The sequence below is a fragment of the Patagioenas fasciata genome, chromosome 9 (genome assembly GCF_037038585.1).
Source record: "Patagioenas fasciata isolate bPatFas1 chromosome 9, bPatFas1.hap1, whole genome shotgun sequence".
Lineage (NCBI taxonomy): Eukaryota > Metazoa > Chordata > Aves > Columbiformes > Columbidae > Patagioenas > Patagioenas fasciata.
In genome coordinates this window covers 26,294,204-26,319,508 of record NC_092528.1, presented here as the reverse complement: position 1 = coordinate 26,319,508, position 25,305 = coordinate 26,294,204, and the positions used below count along the sequence as shown (strand labels likewise).

At 40.4% G+C, this 25,305-nt stretch overlaps 2 protein-coding genes across 22 annotated transcripts in view; both read right to left on the bottom strand.

The window, feature by feature from the left end:
- Positions 1 to 25,305, bottom strand: part of RPL35A (ribosomal protein L35a) — a 136,133-nt gene that overhangs the window by 32,200 nt on the left and 78,628 nt on the right. The window lies entirely within an intron of this gene.
- LRCH3 (leucine rich repeats and calponin homology domain containing 3) overlaps positions 1 to 25,305 on the bottom strand; it is a 61,843-nt gene that overhangs the window by 3,526 nt on the left and 33,012 nt on the right. The window contains exons 9-23 of one of the 20 annotated variants that reach the window (XM_065844181.2): positions 23,044 to 23,192; positions 21,009 to 21,085; positions 18,985 to 19,080; positions 18,497 to 18,548; positions 18,228 to 18,362; positions 16,928 to 16,975; positions 15,751 to 15,804; positions 12,727 to 12,807; positions 11,291 to 11,362; positions 10,345 to 10,393; positions 9,736 to 9,849; positions 8,969 to 9,087; positions 7,359 to 7,496; positions 5,582 to 5,659; positions 907 to 3,303 (exon numbers count right to left, since the gene is read on the bottom strand). In XM_065844181.2, the coding sequence (XP_065700253.1) occupies positions 3,103 to 3,303; positions 5,582 to 5,659; positions 7,359 to 7,496; positions 8,969 to 9,087; positions 9,736 to 9,849; positions 10,345 to 10,393; positions 11,291 to 11,362; positions 12,727 to 12,807; positions 15,751 to 15,804; positions 16,928 to 16,975; positions 18,228 to 18,362; positions 18,497 to 18,548; positions 18,985 to 19,080; positions 21,009 to 21,085; positions 23,044 to 23,192 (1,463 nt within the window). In that variant the 3' untranslated portion in view covers positions 907 to 3,102. Of the gene's footprint in view, positions 1 to 906; positions 3,304 to 5,581; positions 5,660 to 7,358; positions 7,497 to 8,968; positions 9,088 to 9,735; positions 9,850 to 10,344; positions 10,394 to 11,290; positions 11,363 to 12,726; positions 12,808 to 15,750; positions 15,805 to 16,927; positions 16,976 to 18,227; positions 18,363 to 18,496; positions 18,549 to 18,984; positions 19,081 to 21,008; positions 21,086 to 23,043; positions 23,193 to 25,305 lie in introns of those variants that run through there. The other 19 variants (XM_065844184.2, XM_065844186.2, XM_071812687.1 and 16 more) reach the window with 19 other exon arrangements.

The following is a 25,305-nucleotide window of genomic DNA, read 5'->3' as shown; positions in this document are numbered from 1 at the left end:
ACTCAACTGAAAAAAAAAAAAAAATTAAAAAAAATTAAGCAAAAGGTGACTGAAATATGAAATGTTATGGAGAGCCAGCACACACACACAGAGGTACCAAATGAAACTCCTGCTTGTGACTTAAGAACCATGAACATGACTTCTCAAAGCAGGAGGCCCCGGGGTGATCCTTGTGCTTCTTTATTATAAAATCATACAAATAAGAATTTAAACAAGGATTGTGGGAGAAGTGGGGAATAGTACATTGTCCTCTACCTCTGCCCACACTGAAATGGCAGCAGTTTATGAAACCAAAAGTAGATGAGCTTAAGGAGGGGGGGAAATCTTTTCTTCAACATGATGAACCTGCTACAAGGTGGAGTAGGGAAGGACCCGCGGCCTCCTTTCCAAAACACAACTGCCTTCTTGGGGAATCCTCGTGTAACAAGCCTGGTTAGCTATCAACTGTGAGGAAAAACCTGCCGTAAAGCGGGGAAGGAAACACCGGTGTGTGCTACCCAAACACTGGGCAATGGGTCTGAGAGAAAACGTCACACTTAAAAGCAATTCTTATCTCAGGAGACGCACTGCCCGTCTCGAGTCCTTCTGTCTGTCTGTAGGTGATGATCGCCGCCGTTACAAAAATTTATTGGAAGGCACAAAAAAGTAGAAAGCACAGGTTGCTTTATGGAAGAAAAAAAAGAGACTTGGTTTTACGTATGACTGAAATAACCCTGATCATAAATGTAGAAAATGCCATTTCCTCCTGTTTAAGGCAATGAGAAATCAACAGTGTATATACAGGCGGATATCCATCCTATGTTATGTGTGAGTCACTACCACTGATTCGTCTTCCAGAAGTACCCGCTTAGCAGGTTACCTCCAAAATCGTTCCAAGGAATAAGAGTAATACGCAAAATGCAAAAAGAGGTTTCAAAGTGTTTATTAATAATTGTGCTATCCTCAGTCTAAGATGGATTTAAAGCCTCATCCTATATAAGTCCTTGGCACATCCTTACCATCCTCACCCCAAAACACTCAGGATACATGTCTGACAGTTCTCTGTATTTGTAGAATAAACAAAGTCTGTTCTTCCTATAGAGCTACAGAAATTATTTTTCATGTATTATTTCCACAGCAACCTGCCCTTTTCTGTTCTTTGAATCTTTACTGGTTTTTGATGCTAAAGAAGCATCTCAGCATAAAGAGTGGCAGCCAACGCTCTTCCCGCAAGGCTCAGAGCAAATCAATTGAACCCAACCTGGAATTCTCACAGTAAGCCATATGATCAGGTTGAAATACATTTTTCTTCCAGCAAATCTACGTTACTTTGAAAAAAAGTGTGCTTTTTGAGAAAATACTTGTAAACTTGAGCAAATATGCCTTATCTTTTTTTTCTTATGTATGCAAAGAGATAAGGGGAAAAGCTTTGGAATGACTCCATACCATAGACAGTCATGACAAACGAAATTTAAAAACTGGAAGGCACTGTTAGTGTAAAACCCCTTGCAGCTTTTATCACAGTGTTCATTAGAAGAAGTTAAGAAACATTGGAACCGAATTCATTTTAGTTCATACCAGTAAGCAGTGCAAAAATAGCTTATTTAAAAATAAAACAATCTCCTCCTGTCAAAGGTCCCTTCTTTCCTCAAAAATGTTTTGCTTGGACAGAACACTTGGTGTTATTTGGAAAAAGGGCACCAACCCCTCTACTTGCTCCTTTGTTAAATACTCACGTTCTGTTACAAAGAGCTTGTGAGATCCATGTACACATAACACATTGTTACTGGTAGCAACCACATTTGCAACTAAACTCCTGTGTATCTTAAACTGTGCTTCAGAGTCGTTGCCAGGTTAACACCGGCATTCTAACACCACTTAAAACTGGGCTTACAAGCCACTTACTGTATTTTTCATATACAACAAGAAATTTATTGAAAACGCATTTGGAACAGCTATTTTACTTAACACTTACCTGTCAGGGGTCTCTGAGCAGAGTTCCCTGAATTAACCTACACTCTGAGGAGACATGGTCGCATTGCATGGGAGCGCCCTGAATTTCCGAGGTGTCCCTGAGACATTAAAGCATTAAAGCACCAGGATGCTCTTCCTGGGGAGGGAAAAGCTGGGAAGCTTTACGGAAGACTACCTGAGTTTTGTAAAACACCGCAGAGCCATCGTGCAGCCGGGACTTGCATTTCTGCAGTTGTGTGTTACAGAGGTTTATAAAAAACAACAGGATAAAAGGAAGAAGGGAGTAAGCATGGAACAAGCATGGGCTTGGGCACCCACAATCAAGTGGCAACCCAAGGAGTTTTTGTTAAGTTTTATCCAGAGCACAGTAAGATGCTACCATGTTCCGTGGCATCTGGTAGAATCTTAAAGATTTGTCTCCTGTGCTAGAAACTTCTCTCAAAGCTGCTGAAGAGCTCGATTTATCTGAAAATTTCCTGCTTGAGCTGTTATGAAGTGTACGTAGCTCTGCATTCACTGACAGGTATTTTTGAGTCACAGTAATACATCAGAGTTTACATATTTGAGAAATCAAATGCTCTCAGAAGCAGGATAAGGGACTAGGGGTAAGAAAAAACAAAACCAACCACCAGTTACAAAGGCCTATGCACAAATCTTACCAGACCATGTCTCCTCAGACTGTAAGATCTCATCAAGACCACCACCATTGAAATAAAAAAATACATGGCATTCTTTAACATTTTTCATCAGATAATCCTCAAGCAATTTACCCAAGTGGATGCAATTCCCATTGCAGAGATGGGGAAACTGAGGCACAAACTGACACCACAGTTTCCCCAGTACTACATCATCAGCACAGACTATGGGATGCACCCACACGTCCTGACCTTAGTCCTTTGCTCTTGCCCACGGTCAATGCCTCCTCCCTTGCAAAAGCATTATATCTGCTAAACATCATACAGCAAATACACATGTGAATTATGTCACAGATGGCTGTGTGGGTGCACCAATGTGTTCACATATCGTACTTGTCACCTGAATCCCATCAGCGGGAAGGAAAGCACTTCATACACACAGTTTTGACAACAACCAAAATCCCTTCCCAAGCACCGCAGCGGTGGAGGGAGGAAGCAGCACCAGTCTCCTTAGCTAGAGAAAAAAGACCCAGCGATAGAACATACAGAGCGTTAGCATTAGAGTACAGTAAAACACCACAAAGCCCCAGAGCTGAATGGAAAGGGAGACAAGACTGGATTCTTCTGAATCTGTCCCCAGGGAAAGAAGAGTCTCAACTGTTCTTTTAACGCTGAGGTTTAGCTGAAGAATGTCAGAAGGGGAACAAAGATTGTCCTGTCCAGAGTGTGTGAGCAGGAAGGGAAAACAGACAGAAAAAAATGGTCAGTCAGTTAGCCATAGCAACATCCATGAAGCAGTCAGTCATCAGACATCTCACATATAACCTACATGTTCCAGAAGCTCACCACAGCTGGTTAATTCTCACAAAAGAATCTGTGAGACCCCCATTGCAAAGAACTCACTCACTGCAAATATCGAGTGTTCAGTGAGGTGCCTGTCACCTGTACAGCTTAAACATGTAACAACCTTTGTTGTTGAGAACACAGCAGTTTACACACGCCTTAGTGAAAACCATTTTTCTCCAGGGGCAATGAAGGCTATGGGTTTCTGAGATGCTGCTGGCACCGAATACTCAAAGCTGAGTCCCCACATGTATCTTGGTTAATGGAAACAGTAGGACAAGGGATTATTTATGCGTAACTGATGCTCGAATGTAGGATCGTGCAGAAGTATGTATTACTAATTAGAGTTCAAGTGTTCTGTACTATAGCCACTGTGTATCTTTTCCCTCCCTTTCACACAGGTAACTGCTGTAAATCACTGTAATCTATACGCACATATCAATCTGCTCAACCATCGGTTTCTTTTAATACAAGGGCTTTAATTAGCGAAGCGCTACAGAAACAGCCGCTCCACCGTGGTGCCTGTACTCAGCATTTTCTAACAGCAGCCTCCTTCTTAGAAGGTATTTCCACATAGATCCAGACCTTCAGAAAGCCTTTTATTTTTGTAATTGGAATTTAATTGAAAGGTAATACCTTTCATTTTTTGTAATTAGAATTTAAATGAAAGGAAATACCTGCAGGCATCTTTTCAGGAAACATATACTAGGCTGCCACACCATTCTTGAAGAGAGATATCTCATATGCATATCTCAGCAGATATGTAATGTAGACATGTGAGAGCAACTTTCAGAGTTCAGGTGGGGGTATTTCAGTACGTTTCCCCGGAGACACTCTCCTTGAACCCTTTCACATTAAAGTAAGAAATATGAGAAACACAGGAGGGTTCCGGACAGTTGTAGCAGAATAGCTCTGCAGGGGATATTTTCTTGAGTGGCTTTTCTACGTTTGTTTTTAAATGTGGGTCATTTCAGTGTTCTGCTCTCTACTGCAACCCCATAAAAACTACACCTTCATATCTGAGGTATAAAAAGAGAAGCTGGGATGGAATTGAATAATTTTGCCCCGGACAAATTTACATCATGCAGTTCTGTTGGGAGTAAAAGTCTGAAGTTTCTTAGGGGACAAAACCAGTGCAGGATCTCAGAGTAGTAATAATGACTTACAACTCCCTGCCACGTTCCAATGCAATTCACCACGGAGCCATGTGAAATTGCCAGGCAGCTCAATAAATATGCTAAAATAAATCCCAATGGCTCAAGTGCCTGCAAGTGAAGCTGTCTGAAAACACCAGAAAATACTGCTTGACTAACTTGAGCACTTTGCTTTTGGAAATAGCTGGGAAGTGAGTCACTGGGTCTACTTTTCCCTTTCACAATACAAAAGAAAGAAAACAGCAGAAATGCTAATGCTTAGCAGTATAAGAAACCAAATCAACTAATGGTCTAGAAGAAAAGTTAAGAAAAACACAACATATCAACATTATTTGTACTGAGACAGCTACTGAATAAGACAAAGTGGAAAGGACAGGACAGCAAAAACCAGGGTAACTGGACTCAGATGGACTGTTTTATATGTTCCCACCTTTCAAGTTTCGGAAGGGGACAAGGAATACCAGAAGATAGACTTCTACCACTGGTACTTAACAAAAGAATTAGGTTCTATGCAAACAGAGCCGCCATCAGAGAACGGCCAATAATACTGGGATTTGTCGGTAAGACAGTAAAGACGTTCACATAAGAGAATTATTCTGAAGGAACAGGAAAATCTTTGGGATAAAAATAATAGATGCAAAACATAATCTGAATTTTATTCCGCTTTTAAGCTGTCAAATATCTAATCTTGAGAAAATGTAATTGTTTTTATAGAAATACCGTACAATTTTAAAGACAGACTCAAACTGCATTAGTTATTAAGAATTTGAGGCACAGCAGTAAGTGAATCAGACCTCTAATAAACTATATCTGACTAATTTTTGCTCTGGAAGACAATACAAGATAAGTCTGATCTATACGGCAAACACAGCTTATACTTGAACCTTCTAAACATGTAATCATTTTGTTTTCATCATATCTTTCAAAGAAGGTTTTCTTTTTGGAAGCATCATGAAAATGGCACCTGAAACACATGAGGGTAGTAGAAATACATACCTGAGGCACTCCAATCCTTCTGCAAGCTTCCAAGAAATTCTCCACATTTCGTCTGCATTTTGCCATTGTAAGTTTAGGCTGCAAAGAAGTAAAGGAGGCAGGAATAGAGCGTTCTTAACTGGCAGGATTTTAAGTTATCTTGATTTTTTATTTAAATAAAACTCTTTATTAAATCTCTTTGCCAAGAACACAATGCACTGACATAAGCTTGTCTTAATTCAGAGCAGGCTCTACTGTAGTTTGCTTTTCTTTAGGAAAAACAAGTCCAAATTTCAAAGCTATTTTATGAAAAGCTAATTTATGAATGCCAGATGTTTTTTATGAAAGACAATTCTAAACCGCAATAGTTCTATACAAGGTGTTACATAAAACTGGTTAACACTTAGTGACTCCAGAATGATAAGTAAGAAAGCTGGTTAAAGAGTAGTGCTGATTTCTTTCTCCTGAAGGATGAAGGGAACACAAAGATCACATTGTGTGCGAGGAAATGACATGATGCCTCTTCTGCTCCTTGAGCCGTGCAGCTAAAGGCCGCCTCTTCCTTGAGATTTATATGACAAAGCCATGATTTAATTCCTAACACAGAATATTCAACAGCACATCAAACTGGGCCACTGAGAAGATGCCCTCAATGATGCAAGTCTTGTGAATAGCAGCTGTATGCCTTTTCTCTTAATGATTCCACAATCTACCTAAAATGTTGGTGTCACCAGTTCAATCGTTCTCAAAATAATGAAGATGTCTGCTTATCACATTAAGTCCAAGAGCGAGGAACCACAACAGTACAGTTGGCAGCCCAGCTTGTGCCAGTGCAAGATCCAACCAAAGACTGACTCAAAAAATTGGGAAAAACCAACACAACATGCGTGTTTCAACAACTTCCCCAGGAACAATCCTCAGTTCTTTCAATTCATACAGTTTAAAGGTGCATAACAAGCTATCTGCCTCTCCATACTACTTTTCAGTAGTAGCTGACCATAAATCTTTTCACTGAACGCTCTGGCTTCCAGAAATACAGATTAAGTATATAAGCTGTGGTTATTTCACAGTTCTTGACCTTTCTCTAATTCTGTGCTTTCCCTACCCGATACACAATAATGCTCCCAGAAATATATCACCTTCATTTCTTTCCAGACGCACTGCAGTTAGCCAGGCTAAGAGAAACTTCAGAAGTTTTCAGACTTTTCCTGTGCATGCACTTCCTTGCTCCCAACAGTCCCCAGACACACCACTTTTTCTCCTGTTATCACAAAGGTATGACTGGATTTTTTTGGTTCCAGGAGATGCTCTTCCCCAAGGAGCTTGAATGTGCTCACCTGAAATTCCTAAGCAGAGGAATTTGTGCTGCTGTGAAGTGGATGCAGATATACACTTGGCTTCTCTGCTTGTTTTCACTGTCTTGTGTAGTGGGGTCCCAGACACTGTAGAGTGTTGTATTTTCCTACTATCTGTTTTCCTGAACTTCTCAGACCTTTTGAAATACCCTGTTTCTGTCTTCATGCTCTTATTTCACTAGTTTTCAAGTTATCATAGAGAGGACTTGAAAACGTCAATGTTTCCTTACAATGCGTCAGAAGTAACTTCATTTAAATGAAACAACCCCAAATATAATTTCTTTTAAAGAAGCTATAGACCTCTTTTAGACAGAACAGATGGTTATTTTTTGTCACATACATTCACAGAGGAGAATGCTGGACTTAGCATTTGTCTGGATTACAGAACTTTGTTGGATGTTATTTTGAACACCTACAAAATACTATCATTATTACATACTTACAACAGCAGGTGAGGGGACGTGAATGCTGGGAACAGATCGGGGACGCACATGATTAGCTAAATGGCACAGCACAACCCCATCGGTGAGAGCTGCTCCGAGATCACTGGGCAACGACACCTTCAACCGTGATTCTATATTCTGCAGAAAAATGAACAAAATGTAAGGGCTGGTTTCTTCCAACTGTTTTACTCTGCAGAACATTTTATAAGAGGCAGAAGTGCTTCCATCGCGACTCTGTCCATCCTTGTGACACTTTTGAACGGCTTTCTGAGTAACACCAAGGAGGGTTGTGTGCACCACCGTGGCCCAGAGCTCACCACCATCTGAACAGTTTTCCTTGTATGGCACAGGGGATTAATACAACCACTACTAACAAATAATGGAAATCGGGATCTAAGAACAGTATTCCTAATCCTGCATATCCTCAGAGAAGGGTTCTGCCAATGGAAGTGAAAATAACTGTCTTGTGGGTTGGAGGACAACATAGTTACCAAGAGTCATGATAACATTTTTCCTTGTAAAGAAAAACCCAAACTACTTGGCATAAATAGCTTTAAAGAAATAAGGTAGTTAGCATTTGTGTAAGAAAATGAATAATATTTCAATTCAGGCTTTTAATCTTATTTCAAATGCTGTGTGAACTTCACCAAGTTGTGATGCTGTATCTGAATTTTCTTCAAGTATTAAAAAAATCCCACAAAACTAAGCTTACTTGGGAAGCAGAACAAGAGACAGACTACATGCAAACATCCTGAGACAACAGGAGAGGGTCTGCAAACAGCACCAAGTTTTGTTTTATTTTATTGAAGATAACTTTCTCCTTTTAGGGAAAGCAGATTGTCCTTACTTTAAAATTTACAAAGGTCTCTGTGCATCTGGGATGCTTATGGCTTTTAAAATCAGCTTTAACAAGTAGGAATTCTTACGTCTTGAGAAAGCCCAAACAATTAATTTGAGCACCTTGAGAAATCCCTTCATGCTCTCCAGAAACAAGTCTGGGGCCAAGCAGAACAGAACCTTAATGCCATGTGACATTTTCAATAGTCACGTGTATTGTCACTGTACCTGGACACAAACCAGGAGTGTGGTGGCCCTGAACAGGCAGATAGCACAACCATAAGGAATATTTGTACCTCAGATGTTCTGCACTTAACTAAGGATAAGACAAGAATTGATAGATGGATGCAGAGCACACAAGGAAGCCGTGCTGTCGCCACAACTGGTGGTAGTCTCTGCATTCCAATCTGTGGGATTTACAGTAAAGAGGAGTTTTTAAAAAAAAGATTAAAAAGAAGAGAGTAAAGAGGGAGTTCCTTACAAGTGTGAAGACTAAGGAAGAAAAAAGCATGTTTATTTTAAAAGCAGGTATCACTGGACAGTCGGAAGCAGGAGTCAGCACTGTATATATTACAAAATTTAAAGCTGACTTGGTCCACCACAAAACCCAAAGTGAACACCACTGCACCATCTGAAAGAAACACTCAGACTGTACAATGCCATTTAATTTGGGTCAACTGTTCACCATATTGGTTCAGTGAAATCCGTCTACAACAAAAGGACACATTTAGGAGGATGCAATGAATTTCCTAAGATGTTCTGGCAGCACTTACTTTACGTAGCTGCTCTATGAGCTCCAGCTCCTCCTCTCGCTGTTTGGAGTTTTGTCTTGCTCTGGGGTCTGCAGAATCAGTAGCGGGAGACAAGGCACGGGTAGAAGATGAAGTAACAGCTAAAAAAGTAGCATGAAGGAAAGAAAAATCACTAAGCACGGTTTGGCTCATTGTCCTTCACCTCTGTGCTACACCTGCACACACAAGGTTCCAGAATGGGCACAGCACATTCCTTTTCACAAATCTTCTTTCTTTAGATTATCACTCAAGCTAATGACCTACTGATCTAAATAAGGTGTTCTACAACATATTCTCCTTTCTGTTTAGATTCTGTTCTTACTATTGGCTAATAATCATTCACAAAAGGAGGTAAAAGTTTTGCCGGATGAAGTATGTTGAAACAGTTCAGTCTTTCTACAGAAATTGCAATTGTGTTACGTGCTACTGTGCAATGCAAAAATTTATCAAGCTGCCTTCATCAGCAACCAAAAGCTTTTGTGGAATTTCCTCAGTATCTTTCTAGGTCTAAGCACAGACCCAGAAGAACAAGACGCCACATTTCCACAAATATGACAAAAGAATATTTGACACCTCTAAATAAAATAATTGCTTATTCACAAAGTATTTAATGTCCTATGTCTACAAATGGAACTCTAAAAGTAGTTTGATGATAACGACTTGATGTAACAGAGCAGTGCAAAACCTAGCTAATACAGATGTTCATATAAGGTAGCAAAACTAACTGATTTCTAAGCTATATAACCTACCTTTGTTTGCTTCATCCCTGACAGCTGCTCGGAAAAGGAAACTCTCAGGTCGCTGGGAAGGGTTTCTATAGGAAGGCGGGGCTGCATGGCCAGGATATGGAGGGGAAAGGTGGACTAAACAAACATGGAAAGGCACAGGAAAGGAAAGGAGGAAGAAGGAAATGGTTAAATAGGAAATGGGTTCAGCAATGTGGTAATTAAAAAGAACAAACCAAAAATTTTAATGTAATAATGACAAAATAAATCACAGCCATGCATGATAAAAGCGTGGGGCAGGAAAAGGCACTTCCAAGGACACTTGCATGCAAAGCGCATTCCACATACCAACTCCAACAACTGTTCTGACTGCTGCTGAGCGCGTCTGTGTGCCAAAGCCTGCGTGAAGGTCTAAACCAGCCCGACCCTGCGCTCTGCCTCAGGACGTGCCTCAACCCCCTGGGCTCTTCCCTCGTGTGTTTCTAAGGGGACCCAAATAACTGGGGAAACTCTCACATGCACAGCAGTGCCACACAGAGATGGGAACATATGCTCCCTCCTCTTCATAGTACAAATAAGCGAGCAGGCGTTTTGATCTTATTTTTCAGAAGCTTTTCTTCCTTTCATTGTTACCTGTCTGAGTGGTAGGTGAGCCAGCAGAGATGGTAGATCTGTCATCACTCTGTGGACAAAAAAGCAGAAGAGTATAAATGGTCCTAACCTGGAAAAGCTGTGACTACATTTTAATTTGCTGTGTTTTAAAAAAGGCTCAATCTATCTAAATGTGTTTCAGAAAACAAACAAACAAAGCCAAACTGAAATGTGAAAAACCAGAGTATGTTATTCCCCAAGTCTCATCTCTGCAGACAGTGACAAAATTCTTTGTTTTGCAGAAATGACACAATTGCTTTTCTCCGAGGAAAGAGGATGATGAAACAGTACTGACTGTGCAATGACAGATCTTCGTATACTCTTCCTTCCAACGAAAACTTTCAAAGTATTCTTTGCAAAGGGGACACAGAAAACCAGATAATCAAGTAACATGCAGACCTTGCATTACAGCAGCACCAACAGGATACACCTCTTCGCTAACGCAAAACTGCTATGTACTGAACGTCGCTCTCCCTAGCGAAACACGTTGTGGTTTTATTACAGTGCTTACACAGACGAATGACTTATTGTGATGAACGTACTCAGTTTAGAAGCATCAACAGAAGAGAAAGAAATATAGGATGTCTGTACTCATTATAAAAATAAGTTGATAAAGAATACAACAAAATTACTTCTGATGAACTCAACTTGGTCAAGAGAACAATCATCTTGCCTATAAAAAGGAACATCAAAGACAACTGAGAACCCCTCAGAGCAGGGACTCATTACCGTGTTTAGGCAGTTTAGGCCTCCTGTAGACACAGCCTAAAGCTGAGGTAATATCTGCTACAGTTTCATCAGGTAAATCGGATTCATACCCTACCTGAACTTCTGATAGAAGCTGACAGACTAACACTCATTAAAACAGATGTGTGGATCCAAGAGTTTTTTGTTGGCTTTACTGGTGAATGATAATAGCAAGAGATACCTGGACAGGACTGAGGGCTGAGGCATTAGGCGGGGGAGCAGCACAGCTTTCTTGATTCACCCCTGAGAGGGACTGAACACAGAGAAAGAGAGAGAGAAGGCAGTAGCAGAGTTAGCGAATGGCTGACGGGTCATGCACAAAGGCGGGATGCAGCAGACACGTTAAAAAGGAAGAGGTGATCACAATCACATTCTCAGAAACAACCAACAGGCAACAGATACTTGCTGAACTATAGTTAAAGCCTTCCTATCCTCCTGAATTTTCTAACTAATAACCTTGGGAAGTGCAATGTTTCTTTTACACACAACCCAGTGACAGCAAAAGCAGAACTAAGAGCCATAAGTTGAGGTAAAGGCTTCTTTAGTAACACCTAATGCAACACCTATGACATCAGACCAAAGGAAATGTTACCCTACAACAGTTCACTCTGAGCCACTATTCAAATTAAATAGATTTCTTTAATATTTCAAGTATGTTATGCATTTTTACTAAGTTATTTTCCTATAAGTTTGTAAAATCAGAGAAACACACGTCTACACACCACATCTGCCACAAACACCTAATGCTGATCCTTGTGAATTACACACAAAGCCTATCAGATTCCACGGGTGGAATCCAGCTCTCCTGGAAGATGTCAGTGTGAGCATTTACAGCGTTGTCACAAATAAAGTGCCGCTAAATTTCAATTATAACCAATATCAAAACCAACCAAATAAAGAACTTCTCATGTTTCCAGAATGGCAGCTCCAGCATGCACGTTATCACCAATAGGTGGATCTAGAAGGCCAAATTCTGTGTCTTGCTGAAAGCACGATCGAAACGTTAATGTGTGAGGGCTGAATGGCTCAAGAATGAACCTCTACTTTCTGAAACAGCTTTCAAATAGCAACGTGGCAGATCAGTACAGGAAAGGAACATCAAACAGCACCTAGAAACTCTACAGATGCGAACACCACACTGGGGAGTGTTCGTATTTTAAATAATTTGCAACTGTTCTGCGACTTCAGAACAGCACAGCCAGGAAGGACTAAAAGCAGAGGTTAGACTCGAGCAAGCCTTAACCACAAACAACTTAAGGTCCTCTGCAGACTCAACAGTTGATTCTCAAGACAGCCTCTTTCTCCACAGCAGCGCAGAGCAAAACTTGTGGGTTTCTTTTCCTTTGTTGTTTTAAAGAGTTTCAAAATATCACTTGACTTAAGCAAAACACGAACTAGTATGCGAGCACAGTAAAACACACAAGTAGGTGGTCTGTAACATTCATGTAACTGTTTGAACATTAACATTCTTGTGTGGAAAAAAACCCAAGACAACGTTGGGGCAGACGAACAAGAAGTTGTCACAATCCACGCACCCAGCAGCGGGCAGAGGGAAGGGGAACAGGACACACCACGGGGAAGGACAATCACAACAGCAACACACCGCATGCGCTTCACCTGTTTGTGAGTCCCTGGCCTCCTTTTAATGGTATTGGTGTTACTGTCAATCTCAAACACAAAGAGCGGCTCAAAGCCATTCTGTCAGGGGCAGCAAGGAAAGAAAGAGAAGGAAGGAAGAAGTGAGGCAAAGAACAACTGTAAAAGGCAGCTGCAACACAAAGGGAAGCAGGATGCTGCAACTCAGACTTACGACACGCTACTGCACACGCTGCACGTGGGCTCCAGGTCTGGCGCTGGAGCCAGAGAGCCCTCCCTGAGCCAGAAACAACTGCAGAGGCAGGGACTGCCAGAGCAGAGCCCAAACACAACTCTGCACCAACCCAATCAGGATCTTGGAAGGGAATTTGATTATTAAACATCTGAATGCACAAACGGATGCCAACAGTCTGAGAGAAAACTCCAGGGTGCAAGTTAGCGTAATTCAAGTCCTGCTTGCTTTACCCATACCATTATTATTTATAACACACTGGTGCCTAAAAGCCTTAGGCTTAAAAAGTTTCAGAGACCTACACGCTAACAGTAACACAATGTCCTCATGCCATGTTTGAGACCACAACAAGAAAACACAGAGCAACGAGGGGAGCACAAGGCAGTAATGACACAAAGGTTATGAAAGGAAGAGGTCAGACCAGCTGCATGATGCTTATCAAGTATTTCACAACATGGAAATTGAGAAGCAGTCTGAGAGAAAATAAAGGATGGTTTGGCTTTTTCCCCATCTCTATAGTGCTCACCTTCTAAGGGACAGTATGAGAGAAAACAAGATGATAGTTGGGGAAAAAAATGAGATTCATAAGCAACCAAGGCTGGAATCATCAGTCAAGTCTGAAGCCTTGGTACTATCTTGAGGAGTAATCTCAATTTTAACGAACAGGACTACATTTGTGAGACTGGGAAGCAGGATATGACTAATGTAAAAGTTCAAGGTACACAGCACGTTTTCTGACAGGCCAGTGATTGCATTTCTTCAGCAACATTTTAGTCTTGCTATTGCTAGTCAACACAGAAACCCACCAGTGTGCGGTGAAGCACTACAGCCAAACTCCCCTACAAATCACAGCTATGTAGGAGAAACGTATGAACTGAACTGTTAACAGGCGGAGAAAGCACAGGTGGTTGTTTTGTGAGTTCAGACACTGTTCTGAAACAGTTTACGAACAGAAGGAAACAGAGTAATCTGTGCAATGTGATTTTCAATTTTAATTAGTGAAAAAACACAGGACCACCACAGGAAACATGATGTAAGATTCAAAAAAGGAGATCCACAACTTAAATTTCGGTTTTAAGAACATTTTTGCTAAAGCAGTTAAAAATACCAGAAGAAGGAAGCAGTAAAAGAAAAGAAAGCTCGCTTGCTTTTTAAGTATTTATTAGACTTCATACTTTTTAAAACTTTGTATTGCATCTGAGCTGAAAACATCATTTGGAGTAAAAGAAAAGCAACTTCTCAGTTTAGAGAGCTCTGATGTAACAAAAATGCCACAAATTCATGATCTAGCCTAGGCTTAATATTCCAGTTACAACAATTGCCAGAAACAGCTGCCCTGGCATATGTCACCATTAGACAGAGTGTATATTCCTACTGCAAAACAGAGCTACGGATCATACTTCAGTAGGTCAGAAACCCCTGTACTTCATATATTGTTATAGGTTATTGCTGCTGAAAAGAGCAAGGAATTGAAAGAAAAATTAACAGATAAATGATTGCTTTCAAATCTATTACTCGTTCAATCTTTCCCTACCAGCCTGTCTACTTTGTTGTGAAGTGCAAGGATGTAACATGGTAAAAGACACAAAGGAAACAAACAGCGATGGAAGCCGGTTTCAGAATAATTTCTGAAAATTCCAAGTAATATAATGTAGAATTCTATATAGTAATTTACAACAAAAGTCATGGGATCACATAATCAACTAGAAATTAGGTCCTTAAATGTGTCTTTAAAATACATTCCAAAGATGAATTAACCGACAACAGCATATGAACACTTAACCAAAGCCACTGCTTTTCTCCTGTTTCTTATTATCTCAATACGAAAGCACACTTTTATACACTAATTGATTGTGATTTATTTAAACAGACACATGCATGATCACAACTAAATGTCTCTGTAATATTATGAGCTTTCTTCTTCTCCCACACAGTGCTCATCACGTGAAAGCAGGAAAACCAAAAAGTCCAAATAAAGAGACAGTAAATATCTTGAGCAACATGTTCTGGGGAGAAGTGTTCGAACTGGGAGCACTGCCTAAAGAAAATTAAGGCAGATAACGGAAGCACATGAACTATGAAAATAAATCTCAGGCATGCAGACATGCAACAGCAGGCAAATCAGGTGGATTTTTCTTTTATAGACATGGATTATGGCATCAATTATATTCTTTAATTATGCTACATGACTAAGATGCCATAAAGGAAGAAATAGCATAAAACATGAATCAAATACATAAATGTTTTTATTTTTGCTAAGTGTTCAAAATAGATGATTTTAAAGACATCTTAATCAATAAAGTGTGAGGTCTATTTTGTGATTTGTAGCATTCGTAGGTAGAGCAGTTTTTCCCTGCTCTCTGATGTGGTTACCAAGATACTAAGTATTTCTAACCACCACGTGCAGGATGCAGACAAGCTGAAGTAGAAGGCTGTACTGTAAGCAATTAAATTGCTTACTTGCCACTGAAGAGCACGTCAATTAGGAAGCGGAGCTAAACAGACAAGAAATCAGACCAAAATAACTAGAGGCGAATTTTTACTATCAGTAATTTCCTTCTGCTCTCAGCAAAAGTGTTAATTATTTTGTGGAAAAACATCACTATGTTGTTACCAAACGGCTGACAGTGCAAGTATCAACATATTTGTAATATTAAAGTCCACAGCTTAGCTACGTTTCAAAGATGGTCATGTTTTATGCTATTTAGATTAGCTCTAAAATAGTTGGTCTAATCTGAGACAATCATAACACGCCGTTATTTCTGTGCTCTAGAATCTGCCACATACAAAGGCCGTTACGTGCAGGATCTTACCACTAACAAGGCACTATCATCAGTATGCTGAGACCTTCTGGATGGAAAGGGACACTGGGAGGTGGGAGAGATGGAGTAATGTCAGAAACACACAGGATGTCAGAAACACACAGTATGTGAACAGACAGACAATTTGGAACATGTGCTGCTTGTTTACAGCATTGTGAGGCTTTAAAAAAAAATCCATAAAGCGTATACATAACTGTGGTGGAATATATAGCCACATGACCCATGGATTACAGTGTATTTGTATTACTTAGGGAGTCAATTATTCTGCTTTCTGTGCTGTCTCAAGCAAATGCAGACAACTATGTATTCACAGTTCGTACTGTGGTAGAACAAAGGAACCTTTAAAAGAATAAATTAAGAACAGAAGAACATTAAGAAGGAAAAAAGAGTAAAAACTATTCCAATTACCCCATGTTTCGGTAATTTTCTAACAAAAAAAGAGTTAGTTGGAAAATGCTGCTGAAGAACTATTTATATTCATTATATTATTAAAAGTTTTTTATCTGATTAACACTGCCAAGTGAATTATCTGTCCCTGGAGGGAAGTGGGGATGGCGAGCCGTGGAACAGCTCTTACTGTGCAGAAATCTGACGCAGAGAACGAACAGATGTCGTTGGCTCCGCTCTATATTCTATTGAGCCTTGCATGTGTTTTGTTTCCTACTGACTTACTGTTTCTGATTATAAAACTAAACTAAAACTTTTTAAAAACTGTATTTATTTATTTTCCTGATAGCCCTCAAAATTCTAGCACTGAACCCTTCTGGGATCACTAGCGATGCAATGATAGGAAGCTGGGAGAGCACTGATCAGTGAAGGGGATTGCAACACAATAACTTGTCTGAATCCTCCCATTAGACAGTTAATTGTACTGCTCACAAGGAGCATCTTCAAATGGAATATGAAATGTATTTTCCGCATTGAACATAGAAAACATACAGGAAACATTAGAACAGCACACTCAGACAGGCAATCTACACAAACAGAAGGAAATATTAGACTGATCTATAAGCAAAAAAAAAAACCACCAACCCCCAATCCAAGGCTTAACAGCAAGTGTGAAAAAACTAAACTCTAACCCAGTCCTGAAGGGTTCTCCATAATCAGAAAAACATCTCTGATGGAGAGGGATAAGAATTCCCTGGTAAAATTCTTATTGGACTCTTACCTCACTATCCAGGGGACTTTGCTTCTGAGGACTCAAAGATGCTTTTTGCTATAGAGAAAAAGGAAAAATGAAAAACTAATTTAAAGTAATATGACATAGCAACAAAAGCTCAGAAAGAACAAGCCTAATTTAGAAGTGTTTTAAAACACAAGTAGTCTCAGTTTTTAGATAAAACATGCCTTGGGGAATTTCAAGTTTCCACTGAGCTGAAACTTCAGATATTATTAGTAAAAAAAAAAGCCTTTATTCAATACAAAACCAAAAAAACCAAATTTGTTTTGCATATTAAAGATGCATAATAAACCCAAAATATAACCCAGGGGACGAATTTAATTGCTGAGAATAAAGTGCTCATGAATAACAAAGGCAACAGAAGAAAAGCAAACAAAACCAAAAATCCCCAAAGGCTCACCAATGAACAAAATGCATCCTAAATATCTAAAGTCTTTAACTGAGAAAAGCTGCTTTTCGTAAAGATTCAGCTCAGTCTCTACAAAACATTGCCAGGGGCCTGAGATCGGTGCTAAGGGAAAGCCCAGTTTCAGCCAGCTAAAAGCCTTTTTCTAAATTAACTGCATCCATTACATAAATGGAACAAAACATCATTTTCCGCTCTGCAGATCACTCCAAGCCCAAAATATTAACTGTAATATTTCTTCAATTTGTGACGGCAAGATTTGGGTAGGTCACCAGAGCAATAAACAATAAAATATATTTAAGTCAAATAGCATGTAAACAAATTTGCACGATAAGCAGCAGACTACTTCATACTGACTGCAGTGAAAGAGAAAGCGAAGGCGCAGTGTCCATGGAGTACCTGAGGTATCATAAATTTGCACAGGTGCTTTACCTGGAGGTAATTTATTTATGCATCATTAAATACTAAAATAGATCAGGCAACATTATCTTCTTGTAGGCATGATTGCTTTCTTTTCTGCCATATTTGTCTTCAAAATTGAATTGCTTCTATGCCATGTCAAATAAAGAAAGACCCCTTCTCTCTTATAACAAACCTGTTGCATCTATGCAAATGAAAATATGAGACTACGTAAAACCAGAATTCTTTACAACAATCATATTTTCAGTAAATCTCTTCCATCTTCCTCCCCAGTTCTAGTTTTCTCCATGTTCAGCTACAGCACCAATGTTGAGTGGAACCAAATGCTGTTTCTCCATGTTCTTCATAAAATGCCACGCTTGCCCAAGTGTGCAACACACAAGTATTAACGACCTCGGCAAATAATTTTCATTAGGGCATTCAGAAAACACGAAGCATCAAGAAGGTACTAAAAGAAGGTACCTTAACGAAGTCCAGGACAGCTTCTCTCTGGATCTGTTTTGTCCTCATCCTCTCCTCCTCGTACCGAAACGCTGCCAGCTGGGCCTCCTGACGGGTCCGCTCTACGTGCCTGCGGTGCAGCTCGGGATCCATCACCTGCAACAAAACCGCACCAGGCGGTATGGACAGAGCTCCACAGGTGGGTTATGGGAAAACAGCGCACGTCTTATAGCTAACATAAGGTTGGGTTTGCATCCAAAGGAATAAAATAGTGGAGTTCAATGTGTTACCTGACTGTGGTGACTTGACAGAGAGAGAAAGTAGGGTGAATCAGGCGGGGGTCTGACAAAGGGAAAAACAGAGAATAAGTATGCTTTTTATCTTAAATATAAACACATTTTCATACATGAGTTGTCAGTGACACAGAAGTATCTCATCAAATCAGAAGAGTAACTGCTTAGAAGCAAAGCTGTTTAACCAACTGCTGCGATACCGATTTAACTCATTGTGCACTGACAGATTTTGTGCAGTCATTTCTGTCTCTTCTCCTGAATTGGGATACAATTTTTCTACAGCTCAAGATGCACCAACAGCATTGTACATTTGGCCTATTACACTGAGATACCCAGTACTTTATACCCATTCTCTAAAAGCTAGTTAAGTAACCAACCCAGGAACTTTTCAGAGGATCCTCATTTAGAGGAGCAACTGGCTACTACAGTTATTTTTTGGGCAAAAGGGGATTAATCAGTAGAAACTCTATGTTTCTTTTCCCTACCTCTCTGTCCTGTCCACATAACTCCTTAGTACTCGGTGCTGCTCTCTGTCCTGCATCAAATTTAGAGTTTCGGGTCTTCGTAATTCATCAGTATCCCTGTGGGTAAACACCAGGTGGAAGTGGCATCGGCCACTGACGTACATAGACTACTGTAAGATTAATTATTCTCTAGACTACAGATGGTTTTGTAAGAATAATTGTCTAGACAATTAGCTTCAGATAACACAAAGGTGAAATTTAGGATGACTTAAGAAATCATGTGATATCAAGTCAGATCACAATTACTGCACAAATAACGTAAGGAGTTTTGAGCTGAAGTCTGCATTACATCCAGCTCTAAGAGTTCCAATGGCTCCAGCATGCTGAAGGAAAACAAAGACAGAGACTGCTTGTCAAGACATTTGCACAGAATTACTGTGGAAGCAGTTTAGAGCTTGTGGTTGCCACAAATGAAACATTTGACTAATGCAAGCTTAAAATATAAAAATTTACTCATTGTCATTTGGTTGTTTTTCCACAATTTCTAAGGCAACAACAGGACCTGTTTTCAGTGGCTCAGTTCATTTAGAACGTTGATTAACCGTTTCTGCATGAAGATCCACTGCCATCCTTCAGTAAAATTTTGAAAACACTGGATACCCTGGTGAACTACAATTTCCTTTACACCATTACAATCTGTCTATGTAAACAGCAGCTCTCTCCTGGCTAACAAGCCTCCTCTTATTTCCTTCACATATGTCATGGAAGCCAGTGTTTGTGAAGTCTAAGTATTTCCATGTTCGCCACAAATGTTCAACCAGAAAAATGAATAAATAAACAAACAAACAATCAGTTTTTCAACTCAAGAGCACTCACTTTATTTGGGGAGAACACGGCAGACTGCTGTATTATTTTATGCCTTACTTGTAGACACTACGCAATAAGGAATGCTGACATAAAGGAGGGCAACTCCTTCAGCATAGATCTGCACAGCTACTGTATCTGCACATTGACTGCACATTTCAAAATTCCTATTAAAATGTTGCCATAACTCTGAAAAAAATTTACACAATATTCTTGCTTTCATTTTCTCTTTCCATGCCATTCTGGAATGTCACTAAAATTAATTTCTACTGACAGCAGAAGCAATGACATGCTTATGGCTAGCAGTTGTCTTTTCTTTTTTTTAAGAAAAACATCTTTAGTACAATCGGGCTCATTTTCTGCTGAGTCCTTGTACATTTGCTTTCACTCCACAGAATACTCAGACGCTTCAGTGGTGTATTAAAGTTTCTATCCATTTTGATTTCAGTTCCATTAGCAAGAAGCTATACATCTGCTTATCTTCTGTTCTTTTAATCAGACACCCAAAAGTCTCAAACCAAAGCACCTCATTTATATCCCACCCAACTCTGATCTATGTTTTATGGATGAGCATTCCCTCTATAAGCCGAGCAATCACTAGAGTATGGACATAATTCAATTAGTCTAATCCATTAAATTAAGTGTGCTGTTTTCAGTACTCTCATTTTACTCCTTCTTCCCCTGATATAAGCTCACAATTACAGCACAGAAAAGCACATTTTAAATTAAACTAAACCCCCACAGTAATACAACTACCAAGAGTCAACCAAGAATGTGACTACACAGCACAGACACTCCATAGTAACTCTTCCCCTAAACCTGAAGTACACGTTTCTCTTCTATCCTTTATGTAATATAGCTTAACTCATCTATTTAATTGAAGCACAAATTAAATAACAAGCAGACATGAAATCAGTTTAAGAGGACACACTTTAAGTTGGTAGATTTCTTTAACCAACCAATTTAAAGCTGAGCATTGGCCCAAAACAGCCAGACCTTTGGTCACTGCCATTATTAGGGTAGAAATTCCTAACGTGGAGCGATAACTTATAAATAGAGAGCCATGCACAACTCTGGTGAAGCTACAGGTAACAATGTCATTTTCTAAACAAATCCAGTAATATGCACTCTGCATTCATCATGAAACTTTGGATAAAATTACTGTTGCCACATATTCTTACCTGTTGTGATGTAAGTATCGTTTTGTATCCTCTGTTCTCTGAAATTCTCTGACGGATACAGGCTTCACTGGTGAACTCTAAGTAAAATAACGCAGAAGGCTGCTCAGAATAGCGTACATTAACATTGCAACATTTGTAACTACTGTTTCTAGACATTGGTAAAGAGCTGTCTGGACACCTTGTAACCAGTTTAGCAATAATTTCACTAATTGTTCATTCAACTGTATGCTTTTACTGACTGAGAACAAAGTTTCATGCCAGATTGGTCTGAAACTACAGATGGTGTTTTTGTTCAGAGAGGTGACTACATACATATATTCAAGTCTGTATCTATGCTTTCAGAGGGAACAGCCAACTGAATGGAATTTCAAAATGCCTGTACTAAATCTTTACATTGCTAACAATTAACATTTTTCCCTTGAGAAAGCCAGTATATATTCAGTACTACCAAGTAAATGTTAACAGTTTTCTAGATCACAGTATCACAGTATGTTTGGGATTGGAAGGGATCTCAAAAGATCATCTAGTCCAATCCCCCTGCTGGAGCAGGAACGCCTAGGTGAGGTCGCACAGGAAGGTGTCCAGGCGGGCTTTGAATGTCTCCAGGGAAGGAGACTCCACAACCTCCCTGGGCAGCCTGTTCCAATGCTCTGTTACCCTCACTGAGAAGAAGTTCTTTCTCAAATTTAAGTGGAACCTCTTGTGTTCCAGCTTGATCCCATTGCCCCTTGTCCTATCATTGTTTGCCACTGAGAAGAGCCTGACTCCATCCTCGTGGCACTCACCCTTTATATATTTATAAACATTAATAAGGTCACCCCTCAGTCTCCTCTTCTCCAAACTAAAGAGCCCCAGCTCCCTCAGCCTTTCTTCATAAGGGAGATGCTCCACTCCCTTAATCATCTTTGTTGCCCTACGCTGGACCCTCTCCAGCAGTTCCCTGTCCTTCTTGAACTGAGGGGCCCAGAACTGGACACAATATTCCAGATGGGGTCTCACCAGGGCGGAGTAGAGGGGAAGGAGGACCTCTCTCGATCTACTGACCACCCCCCTTGTAATACACCCAAGGATGCCATTGGCCTTCCTGGCCACAAGGGCACAGTGCTGGCTCATGGTCATCCTGTTGTCCACCAGGACAACCAGGTCCCTTTCCCCTACACTGCTCTCTAATAGGTCATGCCCCAACCTATACTGGAACTTGGGATTGTTCCTGCCCAGATGCAGGACTCTACACTTTCCCTTGTTAAATTCCATCAGGTTATCCCCCGCTCAACTCTCCAGCCTGTCCAGGTCCCGCTGGATGGCAGCACAGCCTTCTGGCGTGTCAGCCACTCCTCCCAGCTTAGTGTCATCAGCAAACTTGCCGATAGTACACTCAATTCCCACGTCTAAATCATTAATGAATATATTGAATAATATTGGCCCCAGTACTGACCCCTGAGGCACTCCACTAGATACTGGCCTCCAACTGGACTCCGCACCATTGACCACCACTCTCTGGCTTCTCTCTTTAAGCCAGTTTGCAACCCACCTCACTACTCTATTGTCTAGACCACACCTCCTCAATTTAGCTGTGAGGATGCTGTGAGGGACTGTGTCAAAGGCTTTACTGAAGTCAAGGTAGACCACATCCACTGCTCTGCCATCATCCATCCACCTTGTTACATTCTCACCCATTACCAGTTGGGAGCAGCAACTTCCATGTGTTTTGAAGACAGCACTCCTCTGGAAAAACCATTTACTTCACATATACCTAAAGCACAAGCTTGCAAGGACTTCCATGACAGGAAAACACTGTGGCTGGTTTAGGCTTATTCCACATATCCCAAAGGGCCTTTGGGAGCTGCCTGACACTCCAGCTCTGACCCTCCACAAAGCACAACACTGTGCTCCTTCTCCAGATCAAACCTATTCTTTTATTAATCAAAAAAAAAGGCAAAACACCAAAGGAAGCCTCTGAGGATGAGAAGCATGAATACCATCACAAAGCTTTCCTAAGGCGTAAGAATTTAACTCATTTAAGTAAAAGCATCACCTCATTGGAGATTCGCCGCTGGTCGATATATGCCACGAATTGCGAGCTGAGGCTTTCCGAGTCCGCGCACTTGGGTTGTCTCATCTCTTCCTCCTCCTCTTCTGTGGCACAGCTATCAATATAGTCGATCTGATCGAGATCGTGTTCCACTTGACATACAAAGAAAACACCCATAATCAGACAACCAACAGCAGGGGAAAAAACCCCAAAACGACAAGAAAGCAATGTCAAGAACTAAGGTCCTGTTGTTTTTCTTCCATCTGGGAAAACTCAGCCTGAAAACTCTTGAACTTTGCCTGGCCCACTAACATTTGTTAAACATCAGATTGTGAAATAATGACAAAATTTATGCTTTTTAAAAAGCAATGAAAAGCACGTATCGAGCACCCAGTTTTATACTGCTGGCAGCAGATACTTTTGCAGTGACTGAAAAATTAAAGTACATAGTGTGATTTTCTGGTTTTTAATATCAAAAACTATCTATCAAAATCTGTCAGCTAACACCAAGACTGTACGATGATTTGTGTACATTTTGAGACATTTCTCTTGGTTCCAATTCATCTCTGTCAGAAAAATTAGAATGGATATGACAGATACTTCTATTTTTACTACTACGACAACAAAACACAGGGCAGTGTGTCTAAGTTATTTGGATGCAAATGCAATACATCTAAAACGCGTATGCGGAAATAACGAAGAGCAGCACAGGAAGCAACAAAACCCCTCTAAAACAACATAAAAACATCCGCAGTTTTGTTTGAAAAAGAGGAATGACACAAGAAATCGGGAACCACTGAAATTAGAGCAAGAAACAGCACCGTCTGGCTCATATTGATTTTTCCCTTGTGTGGGCGATATTATGTAGGGCAATTTTTTCACTTGTCCATGCTTTTACACATTCTGCACGTGGATTCTGAGAGTCACGACATTGAGCAAACTACCCTGGTGAAAAATGCAGTGCTGGGGATGTAAGGGAAAGCATAAGCTCCCTTTCTGAGCACTAGAGTTTGCTGTTTCTTACAGGCCTCCTCCAACTTGCTGCAGACTCCCTCACAGACATTCTTCTTCTACTCCCCCACCCCTTTCCTGCCTGTCTAAACCAGACTTCTCTTTGCCTCACCACACAATCTAGCGACTGTTACCGCCAAAGCCACCTCCTCTGCTACTACAACCATCCAAACCAAAAATACTTCGGCTTCCTTCAATCCCCATCTCGGTTTCAAGCTCCAACAAAACAAACCAAAACAAAAAAATAATCCCTTCTTTCCATCGTCGCTTATTAAACTTAAATGACAATAATGGTACAATAGAGGGTGAAAGACATTAGTATCTGTGTTAGGAAAGTAAATATGGAAGGGATCTCCTGGATCAGTGACAGCCACACGCTCCAATTTGTGCCCCTCTCAGATACTCCTATTCACAAACTGATTGTGCTCCATCTTAATATCCAGTGAGGGATTCTGAGATCCCTGGTGTGCAAACGCCAAAGAAAAAGATCAAGTCAGCCTTAGAGGCAGAGCTGGCAGCACTACCTGTTATTAAGGCTGCCCACAGCTTCCCGTAACATCATGTCTTCAATTCTTCTAAATTCGCCAGAATTCAGCTGTTTGAACTGAATTTTTTGTCTGTTAATGCGTAAAAGAGTGAGTCAACCAAAAAGCCGCAGGATTTCTAAAAGGTGGCAAATAAAACAAGACACTGTGGCAGAGAAGAATACGACCAAGAAAAGAAGATGGCAAAAGATAGGGGGATGAGGAGGGAAGAAGGAAGAAAAAGTGGGAGTTGTGCATAAAACTAATTGAGGAAAACTCAGGGAATATGAACTGGAGCCATTAGGGGAAATGGAAAACAGGGAGCCAAGAAGACAAAGAAGAAAAATTAATCAAACTATATGGCAATCAGATCTAATAATGGGTAGCGCAAAATGGAGGAGGAGGAATGACAGAAAACAACCCAACCTGGAATAAAGCTAAAACTGGGACATATAAACAAGAAGAGGAGTGAACTGTGAGTCAGTGGTAGCAGCAGATTATTGGGTGTTAAAATCAGAGAAGGACTATGGAGAACAAGAAACACGGGAAGTGCTATCACGTCTTGAAAAAATATAAGGGTGCCACCGTAAAAGACTGCAGGACAAGTTGAGAATGTGCAAAAAAGCAGCATCACTCACAAATACCAGTCTCTCCTAGATGGCTTGCATGTTTGAATTAAAACCCAAGGCTACTGAATAAAGCACTTTTGCTACTTAGAAATATGAAATTC